At 37.5% G+C, this 25,978-nt stretch overlaps 1 protein-coding gene across 6 annotated transcripts in view; it reads left to right on the forward strand.

The window, feature by feature from the left end:
• The window catches only part of NUMB (NUMB endocytic adaptor protein), a 92,726-nt gene that overhangs the window by 59,292 nt on the left and 7,456 nt on the right, over positions 1 to 25,978 (forward strand). For 4 of the 6 annotated variants that reach the window (XM_082283887.1, XM_082283882.1, XM_082283886.1 and 1 more), the window contains exons 3-7: positions 10,635 to 10,709; positions 15,923 to 15,955; positions 21,309 to 21,383; positions 23,301 to 23,441; positions 24,927 to 25,128. In XM_082283887.1, the coding sequence (XP_082140013.1) occupies positions 10,635 to 10,709; positions 15,923 to 15,955; positions 21,309 to 21,383; positions 23,301 to 23,441; positions 24,927 to 25,128 (526 nt within the window). The remainder of the gene's footprint in view (positions 1 to 10,634; positions 10,710 to 15,922; positions 15,956 to 21,308; positions 21,384 to 23,300; positions 23,442 to 24,926; positions 25,129 to 25,978) is intronic. The other 2 variants (XM_082283884.1, XM_082283885.1) reach the window with 1 other exon arrangement.

Raw genomic sequence — 25,978 nt, forward strand, 5'->3', positions numbered from 1 at the left:
AAAGCTTTGAAAGTAATTGCTCTGTGAAAGCTCAAACTTAGATTAAGGTTTAACACTGTCTAGGAGAGAACAGAATTGTAAGTTTGAGTCTGGTTATTTTTTTCATAATTTAGGTATTACACAGGTTGAAAAGCAAAGTGCTCAATTTCTAGGTATTTAGTTTTAGTCAAACTTTTTCAATCCTTTACTGAACACAAAGGGTGTGAACCATTTCTCACTGTTCAAAGACTGACTTTTTTAAAACTCTCAGTCAGGACTTGCACTTCTAATGACAAGTACTTCCTGTATTTAAATGAAGCATTCATCTATTCTGGGCACATGTACCCAAAGTCAAAAAAGGTTTTGGCCTATTCTGTGGTGAAAAGGTGTAGAAATGGATGAATCTTTGCATCCTGTCATCATAATGGAACTTATGTGCACTCAGTAGTCTGCTTTTAATTTGTTGGAATTAATTTAATTTGTTCTTTGGAAAAAAATGCTCTTAAGGTAAATATAAGGTACGTTTCTTAATTTGGTCAGAATGGTAGACTATTAATATTTAAAGAACTTGCAATTAGGTGAAAATGTAAATTCAGAACAATTTGATAGTAAGAGGCGTTTTATCTTATTTGTTTAGAATTATTGTCCAAAATAGTATGTCTTGGTATGGACAAAGTGGAAATTTTTATAAGGCTTGAGATGCAGAGTGGGTGTTAACTGGTGTTTAATAGATAGAGACAGGAAGTATGCCATTGTGAGGGAACGAGATAAACCAGATGTGGAGTCATCGCTTTAGTGGGTGGTACTGTATTTTGCTCACAGAAAGAACTTTGTGCTATTGAAGGAGAGTATCCTGTTATGGGTATTTTTTGGAAATTCATACATTCCAGGAAAAGTATGCAGTCTCCTATGTCCTTAAATATCTGATGGGGTGACTTTTCTTCCTGATGCTCTTCAGTGGAGCAGAACAAAGTGAGATATTTTGGGAAGAATGGTTAATGAATAGGAATGCATTCAAATCTGAAAGATAATGAATATACCTTAATTTTCCTTTAAGTTTTGCAATGGGAATTACAAAGTGGTCCATTGTTTGTAGTGTAGCAGCTCTTAATATGTTGGGGAGCAGGGGTTAGCCTGTTCTTATTTATTATGGTTTGCCTTGCCCACTCTCTAAAAATCATTGTCTGTAGGAGCTCAAAGCGTAACTGAGTAGCAAGACCAGAATCTGGCTTTCACAGGGGTGGTGAAGACTTCACCTGTATTTAGTGAAGACCTGAGAATTCTTGACAAATGTTGCTGCAGCTGTCTGTAAGATTTTCTGTTTGAAAGTAAAATAGACTAGTGTAGTAGCAGCCAGGTTGTGGGCTTTATTTCTTCTAATGCTTGCTATTTTATTTAGGTAAGACTGTAATACTCTTTTTTTTTTTTGAGATCAAGAGAAGACTAGTGGAAACACGTAAAGGAACGTTTGCCCCTGGTTTCTCTTGTAAAGAAAAGATCTCTTAAATTGGTGTGGTTTTTAACTTCTTGCCTTTGGGCATTTATATTTTGCCCAGAGGTTGGGTGTTTGTAGAGTGCTACCACAGATTTATCCTTTTTTAGACATTACAGAGCATGTGGAAGCACTTTGAAAGTCATGTTGCAAGTAGGATTTCATCCTGCCTTCAGGCTTCATTCTGTTAGTGTTGGACAGGGATTCCAGTAGCTGCTCATTCATTGTGTTTGGAGGATGCTGTACTGCAAACAGATTTAATGTTACTGAAAGGTTTTCTCTGTTGACATGTTTCTAGAAGCTCTTCCTGTGCTATGTCCACAGCTGATCCCTATTTTTAAAGTCCTTAAGTGTTCTGCTGGATTTTGAGCGAATCTGATACATCTATGGTTCATCTTCTCTTTGGGAGAGAAGATACTCTGTGGAAAGTAGGGCAAAATTCCTGTTATGTTCCTTTATGTTGCTTTAAAATTCAGGGAAGTAGATTCGATCCACAGTTGGTTCTCTCCAGTGCTGTGCTCATGAATTTGGAGGTGGTAATAATCATGGATGCATACTGTTCCTTTTAGTCAATAGCACTCTTTTTTGTTTTAACAGTCTGTTCTTCAGCTGGTTGGTGAGGCTGTGCTGCATGTAGCCAGCTATTGATCATATTTTCTCAGTCATCTTAGTGTGTATAAATGTAATTACAGATAGTTCTTCTCTGTGTTGGAAATCTAACCACACTTGATGTGGTAACCTGACACTCAAAGACAGGGCCATGCGATGGCTACTGACTTTCCTGTACTGCTCTTCTATGTAAACTGCTTTGAATCCACTAAAGTTAGATTGAAAGAAGAGCCTAGGAGAGATGGGTCCTGTCTGTTAGCAAAGGTATGAAAAGGATGTTAAACTTGTGTTTAGAAAAGTGACTTGCACACTTTTGCTATTCCATTGGAAATATAAATGATGTTGCTCTCCTAACTTTGGTGGCGTGCAGGCATAATACCTTGCAGCTTTTATAGATGTTCGACAAGAGTTGCCCCATTATTAAATGTGGCACTGGTACATGTGCTGGAAGGTCTGTGCAGAAGTCTATTTTCAGGGAAAAATTCTTTTCCTCTGTCCTAACAAACTGAAAAGTAAATACTGTGTTTCAGTAGTGAATCCTTCCTCTGAGAGAAAAACTGTGCCAGATACATGCAATACATAGGGGCCTGAGATGAAGTGATTGTATTTAAAACTATTCAGAAGCTGAATATTCTAATAGCCATTACAGCTGTGCTTATCAGTGCTGTAATTTATTTATACACAATTTTATACATTATAACTGCAACAAATGAAGTTCATTGACATACACATTTTCAAACTTGCTTTCTTGCTCAGACACTACCTCACTGAAAACATGCAGCTGTTCTGCGGTATAATGACTAAAATATTTGACACTAGGGCTTTTTTTGTCTGAAAAGCCTTTTCGAGTGTCCCTCTGGGTAAGTGGTTTTCATTCATACAAATGCACTTTGGAGTAACCGGCCTGTGAAATTTATATCAGAAAAGTTAGGTCATTTCCTTTTACCTTAGAGAACTAAACAAACCAAACATTTTCCAGTTCTTGGTGGTTCTGAGCAAAAGGATGTGTTAAACAGAATATTAACAGCTGGTTGCTACCTGTTCTTCTAGAAGATACAGCAGTTGTGTATCTTGGATAATTTTTGTTCTGTCACTTCCATGTTTTTGGTAGTCAGTCTCTTTTAACGTTAAGGCGTCTAAGGCTACTATTGCATATCACCTGCAAGCTTACATGCATTTTTTTATTCCACCTGGAAGACTGAAGATGTCAGTGAAAAAGCTGGTGTGGAAGAGTAACAAACCACATTTCTATCTCTGGCATCCAGGGTTTGCTGCTGAGTACCTGGTGTCGTTGGAGTTAGCCTTTCTGCTGAATTTGATTTCTGTGTTAGTGTTAACAAATAACAGTTGTATGCATACAGTTGTACTTCCGTGTATAAAAGAATTGACTTTTCAGAACAAGTCTCTTTAACTGTTTCCTATCTAACCCTTGCTTTGATGGGAGATGTTTGGAAGACACTGTATTACTTTATATTCAAGAAGAGACAGAAGCAAAGGGAGCTACTGGCACAAGCCCTGTAGAGTATCCTCACTGGGACCTGTGAATGTCAGTTCTCATCCCTGGGGTCCCTGTGTTTGGGTTGTTGAGCTGTACATGATACTGCTGAAATCACCATCAGTAGGAGATAGGCCGTTTTGGTCACTTTGCTTTGTGCTCTTACACCACTCGTGGCTGCCCAGTTGTCCTCTTTAGTTTTGGAATTTGCATATTGAACTGTATTGCTTAATGTCAAATTTATAAATCTCATATTAAAAATAACTTCTTCTTTTTAATAAGTTCATAAATACAGCTTGCATGACATTCTGTTTCTCCAGGTCAGAAAGACTGGTACCAGCACAGGTAACTGTGGCTTTTATTTTATGTCTTAAATGCACTTCTAGTTTGAAATAATAGCTGTGAAAGAATTTACCGGCATGATGCTGAAGTGCCTTTAAGTTAAGCATGTGATATTTTTCACTGTGAAAGCTTGAGGTCCTTAAATGGTCTTTGGAAACTATGTTAAGTATTTTTAAGAAGTTAATGTGACAAATCTGCTGATTTCTGAAATGTTGAACAGCCTTACACATTAAACACTAGAAATCTCTACCTTTGAAGGCCTGATGTTAGCAATGAACAGTAACCATTCCTATTGAATGCTAACCCTCAGCATGCAATGGTACATTTTAAAAATCCTGCAGCATTTAACATCACAGGAAAAAGGCTGGAAGACAGCTAATTATAAAAGATGGTGATTATAATGGAAGGTGTGAAGCTTACCACCAATATATTCCTATACATTTTTGTCATGGCAGAAGGAATGTAAGGCAATCCCTAATCTTTAAACTTTTCACCCTTGTGTTCAACCCTTAGTTTTGTTTGAATAGCCTTGCAGACAAGAAGTTTTAAATGAAGCTTCTTGCTGAGTTTTAAAAACCTCCTGTCTTTGGCAAAGGTGAAATTCTTAAATAGTTTAATAAACTTCACATTGTTTTAAAGATAGGACAATTAAAATGGTTTGAACGGCCTTGCAGAAATAATTTATTTTAAATGTAATTTAGCTGTTGGAAATCAAAAAGTTCTTATTGGGTTATATCTCTTAATTCTGTTTTTTAAAATTAGGAGATATCCAGTGTCATACATGGAAACCAAATTTTTTGCAGGAGTTGAAAAGGTAGAGTGTGCACCTGTGCAGTGTGTGTATAAAACTTGGTGGCATCAACACTTGATTTTCCTCTATTTTTTCTTTTCCTTTTTTAAAAGAAAGTTTGAAATTTATTAAATAATGCTGAATTCCTGGAAAGATAGGAATTGCACATCAGAGCATATAGTTGAAAACCAAAGTCTGACAGTACATATGTGCAACTGTGAGGGGACTAGGAGAAGTAGTGTGTTTAAGCCTCATCAAGGGAAATTTAGGATATGCATTAGCAATAACAATTCAGCAAAATAACATCCCTTTCTACAGTGAGACGTGTAAACTACTGGGTAGAAGGTCTAGCTTACTGATCTCCAGTTACAGAAATGTCATAATACTTCAAGGCTGACTTCTCTGATGTAGATGTGGAAGTAGATCCTGCCCTGAAGCAAGTGCTGTCCTACATAACCTTCTGAGTTCCCTCTCTGCCTCATTTTAGGGATTTGTAAGAAAATTAAGAACATAGCATTTGTGTATCCTGTATTGAGCTTCTCTACTTCATCTTCAGTATTCCTAACTGGAAATGTTTGCTGTTCCCTCACAGTGTTGTTTCTGTTGACAATGATAAAGTCCATGTGAGAACCAGTATGTGAAATGCACAGTGTGGCTCTTAGGTGGGTGTGATGTAAAAAATAAGGAGAACTACTGATACAGATACTGCTTTAGATTCTTTTGATCTCCTCTATAATTCCTGTTTTTTTAACAGGTTGATGAGACATTTTGATTTCTGGTTACATGTGTAGCATCCTAACTAACCTATAGCTTTGACTAAGCAAAATTAAGCTTTGTTGATGCTTAATCATAGAGTTTCTGTTGTCTGTGCTTCTGTAGCTCTGTCTGAGCAAACTGAGCAAAATCTGTTTCAAACTGATAAATTTAGAAAGCAGGAGCATGAGTGTGAGAGGAGAGAAATAAAGTATTGAACATTGGAATGTAAATCTTAGAAGTCAGTGGAAATAGCTCAGCTTTAAGATGTATCCAGGATTTCTGGATTTAAACTTACGTCTACTTGCAAGACAGCATTTCACTCTTAAACTTTGGAGCTCAGGCTTTAATTCTTGAGCAATGCCAATTCTAGAAGCATATCAGCATGTGCAGATGTCAAGTAGTCAGTCTTACTGTTGCAAATAATACCCCAGAACTTACACAGAGGAAGAAAGAAGAATGTTTTTGCCTCTAGGAAAAATACCAAGAAATGCTGGTGTGCTTCTCTTCATGGCAGCTCGTTTCCCAGCACAGGACACCTTGGCCAAGCCTTCAAGTAACCTAATTTCCTGTGTCCGTGTAGTTTCAAATGTAATCCAAAGAACCTAATCTGTTACTGGAAATAAAACAGTGCATTTGAATATCTGCTGATACTCAATTATTTGTGTAGCTGAGTCTGTTTCAAAGAGAGACTGTAAAAGCATATCACCAGACATGAACAAACAGAACTGGCTTGAGTGAGTTGTCCAGGTTGAAGGAGCTCTGGTGAAGGATCTTCTTTTTGCCAGCTGTTATTGTTGAACTTTGAAACTTTGGAAACTGAGTCAGCCAAGTATTTGGGAGAGAAATGAAAACAAGAAGATCAGGGCAGTACTGCTTTTGTACTAGGACACAGATGATGTCCTTCTATTTCTGACCTGATATATCAGCCCTTGATGTTTTCAGTAGGAGCAATTTCAATAGCATGTATTTGGGAGAAGACAGTAGGAAAACTTCACCAGAAACACTTGATATGGTAACTTGAGTTGTTGGTTTTTAGATGAAGTTGGAAAAAGGTTAAAATGTTGAAAAAGAATAAAGTTTCTCAAACACTTTTCGAATTCTAAGGATGCTTTGCTGTGTGCCAGTTTAACTCGTTCCTGTGTCGACTGCTTTATGTTTGGCTTGAGATTGATACCAAACACCACCATCAGCAAAAGAGAACATAAAAATAAGTGATGAAGAGAGAAGGTTTTTTGGTTTTTGTTTAATTGGCTGTACCATAATCTCATCTTCTTTTTGCTAAAAATGTTAATATAAGCAGTGCTTCTATTTAATAATGTTTACATTAGGGACTTTTCTCCAACAGCCTCTGAAAGTATTTTATTTGGATTAGAGCTTTTATGTTATGTTACTCTGTATGTGGACTCTGCCCACATGGATTTTAGGTTTCTGTAAAAGCACTGGCGGTTAATTTCTGGTATAACGATTAAATCTCTTACAGAACATCTTATGTCCGAGAATTGCTGATGTCATGACTATCATTCACTTGTTGCTATGGAAATTAAGTAGGAGTGCATTCAATATTAATACTGCATTCCTGCTATGTGCATTTTCCTGATGGAAAAGTACTCACTTTCTCCAGGAATGCAAGCTGCAACAATCCCTTGTGACAAGAAATGCTCTTTGCAAATATGTCATGAGTATTCCTTTCCTTACAGTTCTCAAAGTCATCATCCACCACAGCATGACTTAGGCAGTTCACATGGATTTCTGTGTATACCCAGTACTTACGTGTCCCAGTCCTTGAGTGTGTTTGTGGTAATGTGCTGTCGTGGATTTGCATGAGATTTTACTTATATAGGACAGTTGCTGCCCAGGCACTTCAACAGTATGTTTCTTCTCCTTTAGTTTGAAAGGGAAGTTCCTTTCAAAGATCCTTAAAGGTTGTGTATAGAAGTGTGGGATTTGTGTATCTGCTTTTTAAAGTGGTTTCCGTGCAATGTCTTTCCGGCGATTTAATGACAGAGTTTAACAATAGTTTATTTTTCTTAAGTCCTGAATTCTGGTGTTTAACTTTCGTTTCAGGCTCTAACTAGTAGCTGCATTTCCTTTATTAAATTTTGAAATGTCACTCATAAAATTCTGCTTCACTAGTAAGTTGAGCCAATATTTCAAATTTAAGGCTAAGTTGAGATATATTTACAATTTAACACTTGTTTTTAAAATATAAACACTAGAAGAGGTCAGTCTTTGACAGAGTTTTTTGCCAATTTTCTTGAGAAAATATTTTTTCTTTGATTACAATCCATTAAAAGCCAGATAAATATTGTAGCACTGGTTAAATACAGGAGCCATGTATATCTGCTCTCAGACTGATGGGGAAAAATTTTTTAGAGAGAAGCTTGAAGGCTTCTGGTTATAGACTTAAAATTTATGTTTACAAGAAAGAAAAGTATATTGGCACATATAAGGAATTAGCACACCACCACTCCATCCCAGAAAAAGAAAAAACCAAAGCAAGAGGAATTTTGAAATTGCCTGTAAAATGTTCAACACCAGTGATAACGATGAGCTTCTGGTGCAGTGGCAAGAACAAGTTTTTTTTCATTTTTTATGAAGGGCTAAAAGTGTAACATGTAAATGCAAACAAAGCACCTTTTGTCCTCTGTATCATAAAGAAGTATTGTGTGACAGTGTAATTTATTTTATAATTCAGAATTGATTGATGCTCAGTGAGGTCTGTGGATTGTACCCTTTTGGTGTGGATAGATGCACTTGATATGTGTAATAATGTCTCCATTCACAGGAGTGGAAGCAGTATTGACAACTGCAGCTAAACTTGCCATCTCCAGCAGCAGTGGCATGGCTGATTGCTGAAAGTTGGAGCATGGGACTTGAATAGAGGTTTGGCAACACAGGGGAGAATGGTTGTCTGTTTTGCAGTGTGACATGAGGCAATATTTACCCTGCTCTGTTTCTGCCTTTTCCAAGCAAAAGGCAGGTTGCCAAGTACAGGGGCTGAATGGTTTGAATCTTCAGCTGGAAACCTTTTGGCTACGCTGGAGTAAATGAGATGTGCAGATAGGTCAGGAAATCTGAAAGTTGCCTTCTTACATGGATGATACAAATGGTCATGCAAACTAGATGGTTCATTCCTTACACATATTTTTTTTTCTGTCCAGTATAGACCTCAGTCTTGTTCCTGTCTGTATCACTCTCTTCTTAAAGAGAAGTTACCAAACCCAAAACTTTCTCATGACGAGTATGTACAACAGAATTTCTGCATCTCTGGAACTTCTCCCAGAGAAGTCATGGCACAACTGAGTAGTCGTTGATGTACATATGTACTTCCAGACACATAGTAATTGCATCTTTAGTTGTTACTGTTTGTGTATTTTTAGGATTAAAATGTTCCACTTTGTGTTCTGAAGAAATGAAGATGTTGCACAAGTGGTCAGCAAGCTCAACTGAGGGAGTACAGTTGCGGTTTTGGCAGCTCCAGCATTCAATTATAAAGCTTCAGCCTCACAGAGCTCATTTTGAAAAAGCTGTAAAGAGTCAGATCTCTTTTATTTACCTTCTAGTTTCAGTGCAATTTATTTTTCAAGCTGTTCTCCAGCTGTGAGGGCTGATTTAAATGAAATTCTTCCAGAAATGTTCCATCCACATTTAACTCTGTTTAAAAAAAATGCCGCATAGTGAGATTTAATGCTAAAGCTCTCTGTCACTTAAGATATTTTAAATCTTTCAGCAGTTTAATGATATCTGCTCCTCTTCTGGAGCACCTTGCCTTGCATGAAAAAACCTCAACTTTCCAATTTCTTTTAAATCCTTGCAATGGTCTTGATTTTCTCCATATAGTTGAATCTGTTCATCTAAGGGTGCTTCAATATGGTGCTGTGAGTGAAGTGTTTTTTTTGTCTATCTAGCTAAGTCTAGTATCCTAGTTAATGAAAGAAAATCTAAGAGATTTGAAATGACTCATGACAGAATAGTCTGTTATAGAGTGCAACTTCTTAATAGGTTATTAAACTTGGGTTTACTACTGCATTAAATTACATAAGCCTTGATTCTGATATTTTAATACCACTTATTCACTCTCTAGCTAGCCTAGAATCTAAATGCCAAATTGCATACATCTCTTACAATGGCAAGTAAATTGGGGAAAGTTTCTTTCACCTGTAGCTCTGATTACAAAACTTCAGAAAGGTTTTGATAGTTTCTCTCGTTTTCTTCAAGAGTTAAGTATTTTGAATAAGGATATGAATTTTTCTGAGAGAACACTTCCTTTCACTATCAAAAAGAACTATGATTGGAAAAGGCAGGGAAATTGGAAAAATTAAAGCTAAAAGGTAGAGTGTAAAATAAAACTATCCACAGTACCCTGAACACTACACTCTGATGTATTTCTTGTAATTGCTTTCTCTATAGACTAATATTCTGGGTTGTAAATTTAAAAGCTTTGAAGCTTGGAAGTTTCTATTCACTGATGCGTAGCTAGGGGTTTTTTTTTAAGTAGTGCTTGGTAAGATGAATACGTAGAAAACAGGTTTGGTTTTGTTGGTGTTTGGTTTTGTTGGTTTTTGGTTTTGGTTTTTTTTTTACCCCCCTCTTTTTAAGAATGATGAATGTCTCAGTGTCCACATAACAGCCTGTTGTTGTAATGAAGATAAACAATTTTGGTTTACAATTTTAAAAAAGGAGGTAGTGGGCAGATTTCTCATATTTGGACATTAACATTCAAAAATATTTGGTCATCTTACTGTGTAGTGTAATTCGGTTTTCAATACTAAATATATTTATCATTATTAAAAAATAATTTATTCACCATCATCTCTATATTGATGTAAGGTTTTCATGTTATGCTAGTAAAAAAAATTACTAAAGCTCATGATGAATAAGCAGGAAAATAAAGTTTTCAATACTTTTCAATTACGTATTTTCCCCTAAGTAAGGAAAGTCTGTCTTTCCCTCAAAATTTCTAGTTGTATTACACTGTTGTCCTGATGCTGGTGCCCCCATATATGTACACAGTGAAACCTTCAAATGCATGTTCAAAAGAAGGCTGGCAAAGTGCTGGTAATGTCTATCACATCAGCTGTACTGAGATGAATTCAGAGCTTGGATTCATCAAAACCCAGGGAGTTTAAGGAGCTGCTATTAAGCTTTTCTCCCCATACTTTTTCCTGCAGTACTTGGGACATGTCGAAGTGGATGAATCCAGAGGAATGCATATCTGTGAAGATGCTGTGAAGAGGCTGAAATCTGTATGTATATTTGCTTAATGAAAAAGTTGGCACTGGGGCTGTGAGCGTTACTGGAAAGGTCCATTCGGCAGCAGTGCTCCAGCTAAAGACTGAACTTTTGACCCATGTTAGGAGTAACAGTTGGCCAGTTTGAGAGCACTGCTGCTCTTGGGGGGACATCTAATCTGATGATGAGAGGGAGAGTTACAACTGTTCTTTCTACTTGCAGAAACTATTTGCAAAACAAATGTGTAAAAATTCTCTGTGACCTTTCAGGCTAAGTTGGTACCCACATGGGACTTCAACCATTGGTTTTTAACAGCTTCTCCCTCTCTCTCTTTTCTTCTCTCCCTCTCTCTCTTTCCCTATGTTGCTTGCCACTTTAATAGTGACTTAATTCACCATTATTATAAAAAATATTACTTGTTTTAGGATGCTTTTTTTTCTAATGCACTGCAACATTGTAGTCATGCATGAAATAATCTGGCTTGCATCTGCTCAAAGTGGCCTGAAGGCTGTCTAATTCTGGTATGTCATGAAGTGGGCTGCTCTTAGTTTGGCTTCTGTGAACGTTTGCTCCTGTAAATGGCACTCGTTCAAAGCTCTTTGTATTTCTGTGGCTCATTTGAAGAGGTCATCATCTCTTTCCTGCAGTAATACTACCACAAAATCCTGCGGAAATAGCAAACTCCAGAAGGGCAGTGATCAGTCTGTCAAGGAACTGAGGCTTTAACGTCATTGAAAAGAACAGGAGAAAGGACATGAAAAACTTGAATTTTGAATAGAGATGGAGACCTGCAAGCCTTGTCATCACTTCTCTTATATGTTTTATCTATCTACATTCTTCAGTATGCATTTAGTGGAAGAAACCTTTGTATCCTTGCAGCTCAATGAGATTACTACAAGTCCGTCAAACCCTTCTTCTGCACTTCTACTGACTTAAAATATGTGCCACTGGACATCCCTTGTCTTTCCTCACCAAGTCTGAGAGCTCAAATGGCTTCCATCTAAACCTGTTTATCCCTTCTTCCTACCACACAGCAGAGGATTATAGGTTATCTTTTCTGCCTTCTGTTGTGCTGTAAAGTGTTTGAATTGGTTTAGTGCTCTGATTAAAATCAAGTCTTTTCATTCTTTTCTTAGCTAATGTATAGTAGTAACCTGTTAAAGCCACATCCCATCTGTTTCCATTCAGTCCACAGTGATTAGTGATTGATTTTTATTAAAAAGGGCCACACAAAATAAAAATTAGTTTCTTTGTCCTGTGGATTTAGTTTACGTACCTAAAAGTGCAAGTACTGACTGCATAATCAATTGCATCCATTTTTGTCTCTGATTTTTGTTCTCTCAGAATACTTTCTGTTAGCACACCAAATGGCACTGCAATATCTACTTTATGCAACTTCTCTCATTCTCTCCCCTGTGGTGCTATGCTATGAAGTAGCTGTTCTCTATAAAAATCTTACAAGTCCACAAGCCAGCTAAGCGTAGCTAAGCCTATAATTAATGAGACATAGTAAAAGCATAGCATCCAGTTTCTTCTGGAATCTGGATTTCCAGCATTGTGATTCTTGATCACCTGAATTATTGATTCAAACATCAGACTTGGATATCTAATTTTTACAGTTGGTCAGCATTTTCTGAAAGTAGATAGTAAAGTTTCCCTATTCCATGTTATGTCATTATTCCAAATTGTGGATGGCATGAATTTACCCATTCTCTTAAATTAACATTTTTCTTTAGATAATTTTGATTTCTTCTGCTGTTTGATGTGTGTATGTACACCAGATACAGGTGTGCATCTCTTACAATTGCTATTTGTCTCCTTTGTCAGTGTTGGAAGTTGAGAAGTAGAGGTGAAATTCTCTTTGGGCCCCAAGAAGAAGATTCAGATTACTGAAACTACTTTGTGTGCTTTAGTTGTTAGACTCTATCAGATCCAAGGTTAATTTGGAGCTGCTCACTGCAATTCAAGCCCTGCCCCTCACCCCCAGCACATGGGTTTTAAACCAGGGGCATTTCTTTAGGGCATCACCATTCCTGGAGGCTCTTTTCTGTATGAGACACTCTCTTAATTTAGCAGAAGCCAAACACTGGGTGATATTTCAGCATGTGAGGAATGTGGTAAGAAAACAGTTTGTTCTTCAGGTAGTCTCTTGCTTTCATATTATGTAGTTACTTTGATGGGCTTTCTCTTGGTTTTGAAAGAATTACAAGCTTGAGCTGCAGTGCTCAAACTGAAAGACTAGCTTAAGGGAAATTGGACTTCACTTTTAAAGTGGTTAAATGACATTGAAGTGTATGTGGTCTATTTTAAACTTTATTCTCTGCAAGTAAGGTGTAGGTTTTATAAATCCAGTCATTAAAAATTAGAATTGTTGAAATATTTGTATCCTGTAGCTTCCAAAAATTAAGTTCTCTCTGTCTTTTCTTATTTTAATAGATACATTTTTGCCTCTTAATTCTTGTTGTACTGCAGTTGGCAATTCATTTTGGGACCTGAAGACTTTTCTTTTATAGGACTGATCACTGGGTTTTAAAACATTTTATGGAATTTGCTAAGAAGAATACAGAACCGTGTTAATCTTGACTTTAGGAATAGCTTAATTACTGCTTTGCTTTTTGAAAGAAAAGATGCAAAAAATATTTCTGTCTCTTTATTGTGGGAAATAACCTTTCAAGGATTTTTTTATTACCTGCTCCTTTAATGTGGTGTAATTGCTTTTTGAGCACTGCATCTTGCAGAACTTGCAAACAATTGATGGTGAGCATTTTATTCAGATGTTGCTTAATTGACAGCTGAGTACAAGAAGCCACTTTTAGCTCAAGAATCCCTCACCCACACAGTACTCTGTTGTTACAGTTTTCGAGCTCTGAAACTGCACACCAACAATACTGTAATTTTCTGTCTGATTAAATGGCATCACAGTCTCATTAATAGATCAGAAACCCATGTATTCAGCTATTATTCTATTATTAACATGGGTTTATATTATCAACAGAACTCGCATGTTTCCTTAAAAGAATATTACCAATGGAATTTGCATTATTGCCTTAGTAGAGGTATATTGCTATCTTTGTATACATTTAATATCTGATAAGATTCTTGTAGATGGACATGAAGCTCTAAATGGTTTCTTCAGAACCATTTCACCAAATTGCAAACATTTAGTGCCAACTGGAAAGTAACTTTAAGGGCCTTAAGTGCATTTTACTCAGGTGTGGGAACATCATATGAAAAAAAGTGTACTCTCTCATGTCATATTTTGATTTTAAATCAGCTTTAGCTTATAGTATTGGTTTCTAACTTGCCACTTTTTGTTTTAAATTATGCATTTGTTTTAATATATGTTCTTGTTTTAGCAGGTAAAGAGACATAATTTAATATTTTAAAAAGTGCATTAGTTATCTCTAAACTACATTAACTTAGTGTTGTTTAAAACCCATTTTGCATGATGCCTTTTCCATTAACCTTGTCTAGTTTATTTAAAAAAATAATCTTGTTTAACAACCATTTTTCTGAGAGCAAAATTAACCATTACCTAAAAATGAGGTAGCTTCTGGTGAATCTCTTTAGCTTTTGCTGTCTTTAAAAAGCTGTTTTTTAGTGTAATGCAATAGTCATTGCTCAACTTGGCAGCAGCATCCAACCCCTTCTCATTATGTACACTACATTGTGATTAATTCATTAGTTCCCCTCCTAGTGTTCAGCATATCCTGTCCAAATACATAACTGTTCCTGCCTCCAAAAATTCTTAAGCTTTTCAGCTGACTGAGCTTGGAGATGTTCTTTATACAGTGTCTGAGTTGACATAAATATGTTACACATACTTGGTAAAATGTTCTGTGGAAGGACATTGGGCAGAGAGGGACACACCAGCAGGGCCAGGAAATGCGAAGTTGAGACTGACACTCCCTCCTTAACTTGGTGTTTCCTGGATTTTGTTGGCTTGTGTCAGAACCATAGCTTTGATTTAAATGTAACCCTGTTTATCAATCAGTTCTCCTGACACTGCCTCAGGATATTTGTGGCAATACTTTTAATATAATAGTATCAGTGATGAACATGTTGGGATTGCACAGTGTAAATATGGGGTCAGGGGCCGTCACAGAGACACTCCCTGTCTGTTCTGCAATTCTCCACCTCCTCCTCATTACTGCTGTAGCAGAGCTTTCTTACAAGTGAAGCAATTTGGAAAGATAGCAGGAACAGGTCTATGCTTCACACTGGCTTCCCTCAAACGCGGAGCAGCATGTGGCTGTGCTCGCAGAGCACCAGGCCTGATGAAGTGTTCTCTCATGTAGTTTACTTTCCATAGTCTGGTAACAAAATAAAGCTAGTAAACTAAACTGCATGCAAATATGCTTAAAATTGTGTGCTGGCATTTTCTTAATGTGGATTGGGCAATCAATATAATCGCTTTCCTGAAGAAATTTAGGAAGCTGTAGTTCAGCTTTTGGTATCTTTGCACTTGCCTAACTGTCTCTGCCTGCCTGAGCTGATTTTAAAGGCTGTTCTACCAATCAGTTCAGAGTTGTAGGATGAATAACTAGTATTTGTATAAATATTGCATAAAGCCTTGGAAGGCTTTAGAGAAAGAGGTCTCATTTGTATTTTAGTTTCACCACAAGATTAAGATGAAATTCCTTGCTCTTCAGAGAAGACTGCGTAAGATGTGAAGCATAAAAGTAGGATGTAAACCAGGGCAACAAACAAATGGCATAAAATGCAGCAGTACTTACCCCTGCTTTATATCAGCCATACATGCTTCTCCAACATACAGAACATTTGCTTTGGGGAAGAGTGATCAGTACAGAGCAAACTTGACTGCAATTCTGGAGTTAAAACTTTGCATTTCACAAGAACCTGTACAGTATTTTACTTGTTTAACCACCATGTCTGCTGCCAAGTTTGGTTTGTAACCTAACCAAAAGGGACTAAACAAGGGAGAGTAAAAATAAAGTAACCACTTTGCATGAAATTGGGGCTGAGGTTTTCTTCTTTCCACCAATTTCAGGGCAGTAGCTCATTAGAATTGTGTGTGTGCCCTTTGATCTGCATTTTCATGGGATTATTTTCACATTTGCCTGTCGCACCTTCTCATGGATAACTCTAAAACCCCCTTCCTTTCCCTCCAAACCCTATTCTTGTGTGTGCTTGTTGGTTTGAAAACCCTGGGACATTTTAGCTACCTACAGTAATAGCGCTCGACTTGTCCCCCCTGTTCCTCCAGGAAAGGAAGTTCTTCAAAGGCTTCTTTGGAAAAGTAAGTTTAATGCCTTGTTTGTGCTTGCACTATAAGGAGTTACATCCCTGGTATAGCACTGCCATAAAATCAGGGTGTTGAGGGTTCCTTAATCCATTTCAGAATGTTTGCTTCTAAACCAGACTTGGAAATATTTTGATCAAAGAAAGAATGTGGTTTCAAAAGTAACCTGAAACAGAAACTTAAGTATCTGTGGACTGTATCAGAAATCCAGTGTTCTGAAGTGATTTGGTGTTGCTGAAAAAAATAAAATTTTCTTTTTTAACCCTTAAGCTTATACCAACCTACATCACCTGGGCAAATACCTACAGAACAGTTGAGGTCTGTGCCTTGTAAGTGCTTCATGCTCAGCTGCCTGGCAGCATGAATTGGTCCCCAAATATTAGCATTGGTGCCATCTCTTAAACCTTCCTTTTTTGAGCACAGTCCTGATTCAAAGATATATGAAGATGAGATCAGGCTTTCACCTACTATGTTTACCTAATTTCAGCTCAATCTACAGTTTCTGTCGTTGCTCTTGTTTTCACAAGGACCATGTCTTAGATAAGAAGGGAAGCAACTCTTTGTCCTTATTAAGAATGTGCTGCACTGGTGGCTGGGAGGTTTTATTCCTGCTGTCTACCTTTCTGCAAGGCAGAAAGATCTCTCTCTCGTTTACCTCTCATCTGTTTCCTACCTCTGTGTTTAAAATTTCTGTAAAACCTTTAAATCCAGCTTTCATATGGAGTTATCTAAGATAATGGCTTCTGAAGTATCTTGTTATAAAATGAAACTTTGCTTAAATAGAAACTAACAGGTTTGTGACTTTCATACATGCTGGTGTCTTTTGAAGCAGATTATTCTCTGGTCATGGATTGGTTTTGACTTTGCTTGGAGAGCAAGTAATGTTATTTCAGCTGATCCTTTTTCACCATTCGATCAGATAGCGATGCATGTCACATAGGGACATCTGTTTCTCCAATTCTGGTTTCTTCCTATGATCTGGGAAAGCACACATCCAAAGTGTAGTGATGGTGAGGGGCTAAAGTACAGTAGATGGCAGATTGGTCAGATTAATGAGAACAGTCCTGTGTGCAAATCAAGTCTTAGAGCTGAAATTTAGAAAGACTGGACCCAAAGTGCTAAACTGAAAACAAACAGCCCCCCACCTCAACCTGATTAGATATGTTCTCTCTGCTTGTTGGTAGTAACTTATGTTAGGGTACATATGAAAGCAAAGATGTAAAAGGAAAGGTATTTGCATAGCACTTAGGTAAAACTCTTTCTTTGACTTTTTAAATTATTAAATATGCCATCTTCCCTATTACATCTTGGTTGATATTTAATGAAGTCTAGTACTTTGCCACAGCATTTTAGATTTCCTTTCTTTTGTATTATAATATTTTGACAAAGAAGGACCTACTTCTACTTCAGCCTGTGAATTTCATTAATTAGCACTGAAACCACTTAAATCCATAGTGTTTAGATATCCCCACAGCTCCAGTATGGCAGTACCTGTATTACAGCTTTGGCCTACAACAGGAGCTCACATCTAGGGAAATCTGCAGAAAATGGGACAGCTGTTCTCTTATTAATATTTCTCAATTATTAATAACTCTAATATCTTTTGGCTGTCTCATCTATAATTTCTGTCCAATTGCCTTGCATTGGGATTAGTATAATATTCCAAACTGCAGAGCTGTTTAAAACAGCAGCTTTCAAAAAGTCAGTCTAGACATGTTTGCTGCTTTCCCTGTCCATATTGTTCTCCTTGTAAAAGGTAAATATGATGGATTTGTGTCTGGAAATGTTCAAGTGGTTAGTATTGAAAATGCTTTTTTTCAGCTTTAAATGAAAATGAGATGTCTCTTGATAGCTCCAGGTTAGGCTTTTGCAGTTACCAAATAAGCTGCCTTTTTAGGCAGCTCCTTTTAAAACTAAAGCTTTTCTGTTGTAGTGGGTAGTAGGACAGATTTCGTGATCTTTCTCATGTTTTGCCTCCACGGAGTGTGTGTATTTCTCATCACACAGTGGTCTATACAGAGTCTGAAATGAAGAATTTTCTTTATATATACCTCAGACTCCAGGTGCCTCTTAGAGCCATGTCTAAGTCTCAGGATAGAATAAAATATAATACGCAGAAATACTAGAAACAAAGTAAAAGTATTTAAAAATGCATTTTGGGCCACTTCTGTTCTGGCATCCTTAATACTTTGTTTTCCACCTTACAATATAGTAAGGTATCAAAGCAGCTACTTTTTGTTTGGTGGATGCCCATCTCCGGGACATTGCCAGTTGGTCAGTGAGGTTTCCATTGTGCCCAACCTGCCATGGACCTGCTTTGTCCTCCGGCCTCGTTGTGTGTTAGGATGAGTGCCCACCCTGGAGATGTCTGAGGACTCTGAAATGAGTCCAGGTAATGAATCTTGTGCTGGAGCAGATAACTGACCTCCCCAGAAGTGCTGAGCAGTGAGGTGTCAATCGGTGCTGACTCAGCACTGACAAATCAGGCTCCTGGGAGTTGATGCCACACATGGCTCTCCTCAGGCAGTGCTGTCATCTAAAAGCCCTAGAATATCAAGACAAGCTACTGATCTGGATATCTAGATGAGTCCCTTGGTAGCAACATTTCAGACCATCCTGTTCCAGTGGGTATTGGCTGCTTGCTTTAAATTGTTCTGTTTGGAGTTGCCTGTACCTTCCAGTATTTGTTACACAGGCTGTGATCCTGCGTTGGAGTTCACTTCCTGTGCAGTATCTTGCAGCTGGTCTGATCTTTGTCCAGTATGTGCCAATAGTGCAAATGCTCCTATCTACTCCATAATCACTGTTTACTTGGCAATATCCCGCCCATAAGGGAGTGGTACTTTGATTTGTATATCCAATAGAAACTCATTTGGACCAGTGTATTCCTTTATATATCACTAGTACGCACAGATAAGCTGAGAATTCAGTAAATGTAAAAATAATTCATTGTCCAGCAGTAGTAGCAGTGGGTTTGGGGTATAAACTATAAGAATAAGCTCTTTCAAAGCACTGCATCCACCATAAATCTAGAAGAAGGAATTGGGAGATGAAAGTGAGTTTTCTTTTTCTCTTAGTATAGCGAACCCATCTTTGGTTATCTTGCATGTGGAACTTAATGTTTCAGTGGGAAAAGAGGACTTAGAAAGCTCTTCAGCCTTTTCATTTTATTCTGAGAAACATGGAGTTCCATGTGTTAGCTATTTCTAAATCCTCATTTGGTAAAATAGCGGGTGAGTAGCTCTGCCAAGGATCAGCACTGCTTTGTGAAGTACCCAGCTCAGTTAAACTTGGCTTTAATACAAACTTCAGGAACTGTTCACAGTTTCTGTAGGAACAAGGTTTTTATTGTTTGCTGGGGAAAGATGTGTATCTCTCAATCTAATGATGGCAATCTAGACCAAACAGTTCCCTGCAGGCATTTTCTTCACCTGATTGTTTGTATTTGCTTGAAATAAAGGTTTTTAATACTTACAGCTTATAAAAAACCAATACTCTTTTTAAAACAGTTCAAGGAGACAGACCTCTACAAACCATTTGTCTTGGAATTAATAGGTACTTTCAGGCTGTGGGAGCTAACTGAGCATTGAAAATACAGACTATGTTTTGTGGGTATTGATACTTAACCGCCTTTTAAACAAAATATTAGAAGTGACTTTTATATGCTGCAATATTTTCTTACACATATAATGGTAAATTTAAGTATATTTTCTGTTCTGAATTGCATTCTTTCCATTAGGCATTCCAGAATCTAAGTTAAACATTGTCTGGGGTATCCAACAGGCTGGATGGTCATTTAGAAACTTGCTTCTGCAAGCACATCTCTGTAGCTTGCTTTCATGCTGTGCTTATTTTCTCTCTTTTTTTCTTTAAATGCTCTTCTGTGCAAGTCAGTGCCATTCTCTGTTCTCACCAAGCTTTTTGAAAATGCTCAGGATTGCTGCTTCCGAAATCGGGACAGATAGTTCCTCCCCAAAAAACAAACAGAAGTTGTGCCAGCACCTTTTTCTTCACACTTGCTGCTTTCTCTGGAGAATGAAACCAATGTGATATAATTGGAGACTTTTCACTCCAAGATATTTCATTCTTACAGTGTTAAAATTGCAGACTTGGAACATGCAGTAGCTTATGCCAGAATGTATTCTTGTTCTGTTACTTGCTGTAAGAATATAGAGTATATACATCTGCAGTAAACTATTAAAAAATTATAAAATAGTTGCAATTCTAGCTTGAAGCCACTAGCTGAAACCCCTTCACCTTTTTTCTTTCCCCTGTTGCTTTCTTCACTCCCTGCAGTGGTTTCTGGTGGGTGCCCTTAGCAGCCACAAGCTATGTAAACCCAGTGCTTCAAAACACATGGAGAGAATATTTTAATAACTGGCTGAAGTAGGGGGATTGTGAATTAAAGTGACATGTTCAAAAAAAGGTACTATTTTTCTAGTAGTAGTTCTCTGTAACAACCAGTAAAATTGTTGACTTGTTTTATTTTCAATGAATTAGCTTCAGAAGACTATTGTGTTTATACTGTTTTCTGTAACTTTCCCTTGAAAAGTAAACAGCCTAGAAAGAATCTGTAGTTTAAATGGCTCCTGAAGCCTTCCTGTATTTCCCACTTTTACTTAGCCTCTGGTTGCGGTGGCTGAAAGTTCCCACAGTCAGGTTTTGGCTAAAAGCCAGACTGCTCTCCGCTGCATCTGCCTGCCACACACCACTGCTTTTCAAGATACACACCAAAGGGTTAAGAAATACTATTTTTATACCTCTCTCCCAAGATTAGACATTTAGCTCTTAATAAATTAGTGAAACATATTTGGGTGATTGGTCTTAGCATTAAGCTTATGAGTTTAATAAACTACACTGTAACTGATGATTTTGGGATGCTTTTAACACTGGTTTAAGGTGATGCTATGATTCTGCCATGTGACTATTGGGGCAGAGGGTAGGGCTGGTGGAAATATCAGGTAAGAATTTTCCTATGTTTAAACTTGTGCTGAAGAAGCTACCTGTGGTGTAACTCCTTATGAATGAGTGTCTTCTGACTAGTGGAATTCTTCACCCACTTGGTCAGTCTTGAATTCTTTACTGTCAGTGGATGTACACCTTATTTCTGCCTCACCTGTCCTGTGCCCTCTCCCCATCCCCACGACGTGCTGTTTCTGAAATACTGGCTTTGGCTTGGTTCTCTTAATGTTTTGCAACTTGGATTGAGCTTTGGGCACCCTACTGACCATGGACTTCATCTACACTCAATGTTATAGTTCTTGGAGAGGGGAAGCGGGAAGCAATCAGCTGTTGGTGTAAAACTGTTTTGTTTTGTTTTTTTATTTCCTTTTTTTCCTTTTCTTGAAAGTCTGGGAAGAAAGCCGTCAAAGCCGTCCTGTGGGTTTCGGCGGATGGACTCAGAGTTGTAGATGAGAAAACAAAGGTTAGATTTCCCTGGGCAAAAGTTTTAAATCCCTCTCTAATAATGTATGTGCTATATCTTTAAATGGACACCAATCTTTATGTTACTGTGAATGTTGGTATTTGAAAGGAAGACTGAAGTGTGTAGTTTAGTTTAATAATTTATTGTTTTGTAAACATATGTACACCTGCTAATTTTTTTCCCCACTTAATTTTACACTACTCTCAAGACACATTTTATAAAATGTGGCAGATGTAGCACAAGCTTAGAATATTTTTTGTTGCATTTACTGTTGTTTTCATGATAACTTCTGTTGATAGTGGACTTGAAGAGTCCCTGGACTTTGTTCTGCACTGCTGCAAAAGGTTGCAATAGTAATATATAGGCAAACTCACATTAATCAATTATATATATATATATATAAATCAATATAATTTTCAGTGCATCCAAATCCTAGAATGGATCTGAATGAACAAGAGCTTCCAAAATGCAATGTAAATTAAATGGGAGTAAATTAAATTAAATGCAAAGTAAATTAAATAGGGAGATTGTACCTTCAGACTCAAACTAAATAGTAACTGCATATATCAAATTCAATAATCTTTACTATCTAAGATGTTGGTCTGAAGTGGAAAACTACTATGTTTGAGGCATGATTCTAGATTGTTTTACAGTTTTTTTAAATTGTGAAATTACAATTTTTTATTATGAATTAGCACATTGTGTACCACCAAGGCACCTGTGTCTAAGTAAGAGCAAATGATTCTTGGTTTTATGTAGATGTAGGCAATTAGAAATAAGAGCTTTAGACTTACCACTACAAGTGCACTAGTATTTTAAAAGATGGCATGGCTATGAGAACAGTTTTAACTCTTGTCAGTCTGAAATAGTTTGGTTTGTATTCATATCAATTAACATTTACTTTTTTCTACCTAAAAGATGATTTCTCCAAGCCAACACTGACAGGCAGAGGTAATTCATATCCCTCAGTGCAACTGCCTGTCAAATATCTGCTTGTGGTTAGACTTCTCCAGGGCTGCTGTAGTGGTATGGTTCATCAGAGCTAAAGTTGCTACCTCTCAAGAATTCAGTTTCTAATACAAAACATACTGGTGTGAATGAATTCAGTCTACTGATTGCCTCATTTAAATGTAATAATACATGTATTATTTTTAGAAATGTTGCTGCACATATGCAGTATTTTCAAATTGAATTTTAATAAGTTGTGCAGACTCTGGAGGTAATTAAAAGTATAGGATTTAAAAAGAAAATAAACTATTGCCTCCTGGTGGTTGAATACATCAGCAGAGGTGCCAAGTGCTAGGCACCAACCAAATGAAGCAATTTGGAAAAAATATTGAAAAACCAATTTTTAATGAGGATGGCATAATCTTAAACTGTACTATCTCCTTTTTAGAAATACTTCTCCCATCTGTGAGATTAAATAGGGAGTGTTTGGTACTACCAATGCTGCTGGTGCTTTTCTCTCGCATCCCTGCTTAGCTGACTGGGAGATGAGTTTTTGCTCTTTATGTAGCAGTTGCTAGACCTTTTCACACTTGCAGACCTCTCCCCTAAGTGTCAGCATTGTGTTTTAACCACAGTGAAGACTTTCTGGTTGCAAGAATACAGAGCTGCTGTACAAATAAAATAACGTGTGCCTCCATAGTCTAGAGGAGAGATCATAGGAATTCATTAAATTCTTAAGTGGTGCCTTGGCACAGCTCTGGCAAAGATGGCTGGTGGAGAATGTCATCTCTTCATTTTGTTTCATACTGGGAACAGATTCTGAATGGTGACTGATGACAGATAATTACAGCCACATCAGGTTATCCCCTTTTTAGTATAACTCATTTTTGTGCAATTACTACTGACAATGACTTGTTCAAGTGTATTTCCTCACATTCTTTTATTGTGGGGGGGATTTCTTCCCTCTAGGATCTTATAGTTGATCAGACAATAGAGAAGGTTTCTTTCTGCGCACCAGACAGGAACTTTGACCGGGCGTTCTCATACATCTGCCGAGATGGCACAACGAGACGCTGGATCTGCCACTGCTTTATGGCTGTGAAGGACACGGTAAGCTTAGTATGGTGTGTGTCCAGCTCTCCCAGCTCTTAGCTAGAAGCAAAGGGCAGAAAAATTGAGTACCTGGAATACTGCAGTATGTTTTGACTCCACATATTACTTAATCCTTGAAAATTATTTTAATTCTAATTCCCTGTATCTGAATTATTTGCCATCCCTCTGTGGTGCTGTCTTACGGAGAGAAATGCTGCTCAGCCTGTGTGTGAAAGGAGTGCAGTCAGCCTCAGATAATCTCCAGCAGAAGGGAACTACTCTTCTAAGAATAGACAGAAAATTTTCTCATCTGAAAATGTTTACAGCCAAAAACTGAAACAGCAATGACAGTTTTTCCAGGATAAAATCATAGTGAGTAAATACAGACTGGTTATGAATGCAGCAACTTGTACGCAAATGTTATCTTGAAGGAAAAGTCATCTGAATGTTAAGAGATGGAGCTAAACTGAATTAAATTAGCATTCTATTTGCTTCTGAGTGACAAAAATGTTTTGAGTAGGTTTAAAATCAGTTTCTTGCTGTGTAGACTTAGGTAAGTTATTTAATTCCCTGATCTGGCCTTTTCTTCTCTCTGCTAATAGTTGAATCCTGCCTATATTATACAAAGTGCTTGAAACCTCATGCAAATTCACTGCATGAACTCCCCATTGCTGCATGTTCAGAGCAATGGTGCTTGGTAATTTATCATTTTTCTTTAAACAATGAAGTCAGAAATTGTTGGGGCCCCTCTCCAACAAGAAATTCCCACTAAAAACTATGTTAGAGCTGGAACATTTCTGTTTTCATCTATGAATAACAGGTCAATTCACCTACTGATTATGATAGATGAGTTGAGCTACTGGTAGCAATAGTGCCTCTGGTTCAGCTGTAGCAGCTGTATCAGCTGGGTTGCTGGACTTCTCTGACTTGAATTTCCTTTTTACAGTTATTGGATAGTGGATTCTTTTGACCTGGTGAATAATGGAAGTGCTTTTCATTAGGCACTCCTAACTCTAACTGGTGCATTTGGTCAGGACCATTAAGAGGTGTGAGTAGTCACTACTGTACTTTTAACTTTCACAGATGCACACAAGGGTAGTGTTGCCCTGAGCCCTCTGTAAACTTTCTCCAAGAATAGCACTTACCTGTCCTTCAGGACTTACACCTTAAGACAGCTTCATGAGAGTTTCTTTGTGCACAGATGTATCTAGAGGCAAGGGATCAGTGCAGGCACGTTATTGCTCTGGCATCTTAGTAGCAATTGAACTAAACAGATCATCCAACAATCTTATTCATTCCTGGGTGGCTTTCTTGAACATGGCCTGTGCATTAGTAGTTGGGAGTATTGATGTACCAGGTTTAAGGCTAAAATACAATTAAAATAGTTTTCTTTAATGCCTTAATTAGATTCATCTTGTAAAGGCAGGTTATCAGTTTGTGATGCTTGAAGCACGTGTATGTTTCTGTTCCAATCACTGTGTGATGCAATGTTGTCTTGTGCAGGGGGAAAGGTTGAGTCACGCCGTGGGCTGTGCATTTGCAGCATGCCTGGAGCGAAAGCAGAAGCGAGAGAAGGAGTGTGGAGTGACTGCCACCTTTGATGCCAGCAGAACCACATTCACTAGAGAGGGGTCATTCAGGGTCACTACAGCTACTGAACAAGCAGAGAGAGAGGAGATTATGAGACAGATGCCGGATGCTAAAGGTACGGGATGCAATTTAAACAATCATCTGTAGCGAGCAGAACCAGCACTGAGGCCTCTGCAGGGATTGAAGCTTAATGTCCTTACAGCATTCCCCCTCTTGAGCCTTACTATGTTCAAATCATATTCCCAGACCCTTGTCAGTTCACAAGATGAAAAATGCTCCCAAATTCACTCAGCATTTTCCCATGTCTTCTAGAAAAGGTGCAAGTGGCTTCATATGTGAAAGCTGCTTCTGCTTTGTTTTGTCAGCCTGCTTTATGGCAGAGAACACTTGTAGGTACCATAATAAAAGGCCTTATTAGAAAATTGTTAAAAAGAAACAACAAGCTTGCCAGACACAAAGTAATCATTTATGCAGTCTTATGCTTATGGTAAATGAACAGAAAATGATATGCGTTTTTCTTAGAAAAGAATGTATTTTTATTTTGATTTTTAAGGCAGGTTACAGAGTGTATGTATAGAGTTATACTGCATGAGGGAAGAACAGATCAATCACAGAGTGCTTTCCAAAAAAAATCCACAAGAACTACTCCCTCCTCATAAAACACAGCTTTTTGATTATTAATTATGTTCAAAATTAGTAACTAACTGATTTGAGAATGAGATAGTGTTCTGAAATTAAGTGAAAGTAGAACTTCTTACTCAAGTTTTATTACAAAGCCTACGGCTTTATTACAGTTCTACAGCTAACAAGAAATAAGTATTATAAATACTGTTCATAACCTGCTTCACAGTGAAGTCTGGCTTTTGTTTCAGAGGATTCCACAGCAAGTTTTATGCTGCCCCTTCATTGCAAAACTTTAATCTTCATTTTCATCATCCATCTGCTTGTTTCCATACATTAGTTTT

Source organism: Coloeus monedula (assembly GCF_965178545.1).
Source record: "Coloeus monedula genome assembly, chromosome: 6".
Lineage (NCBI taxonomy): Eukaryota > Metazoa > Chordata > Aves > Passeriformes > Corvidae > Coloeus > Coloeus monedula.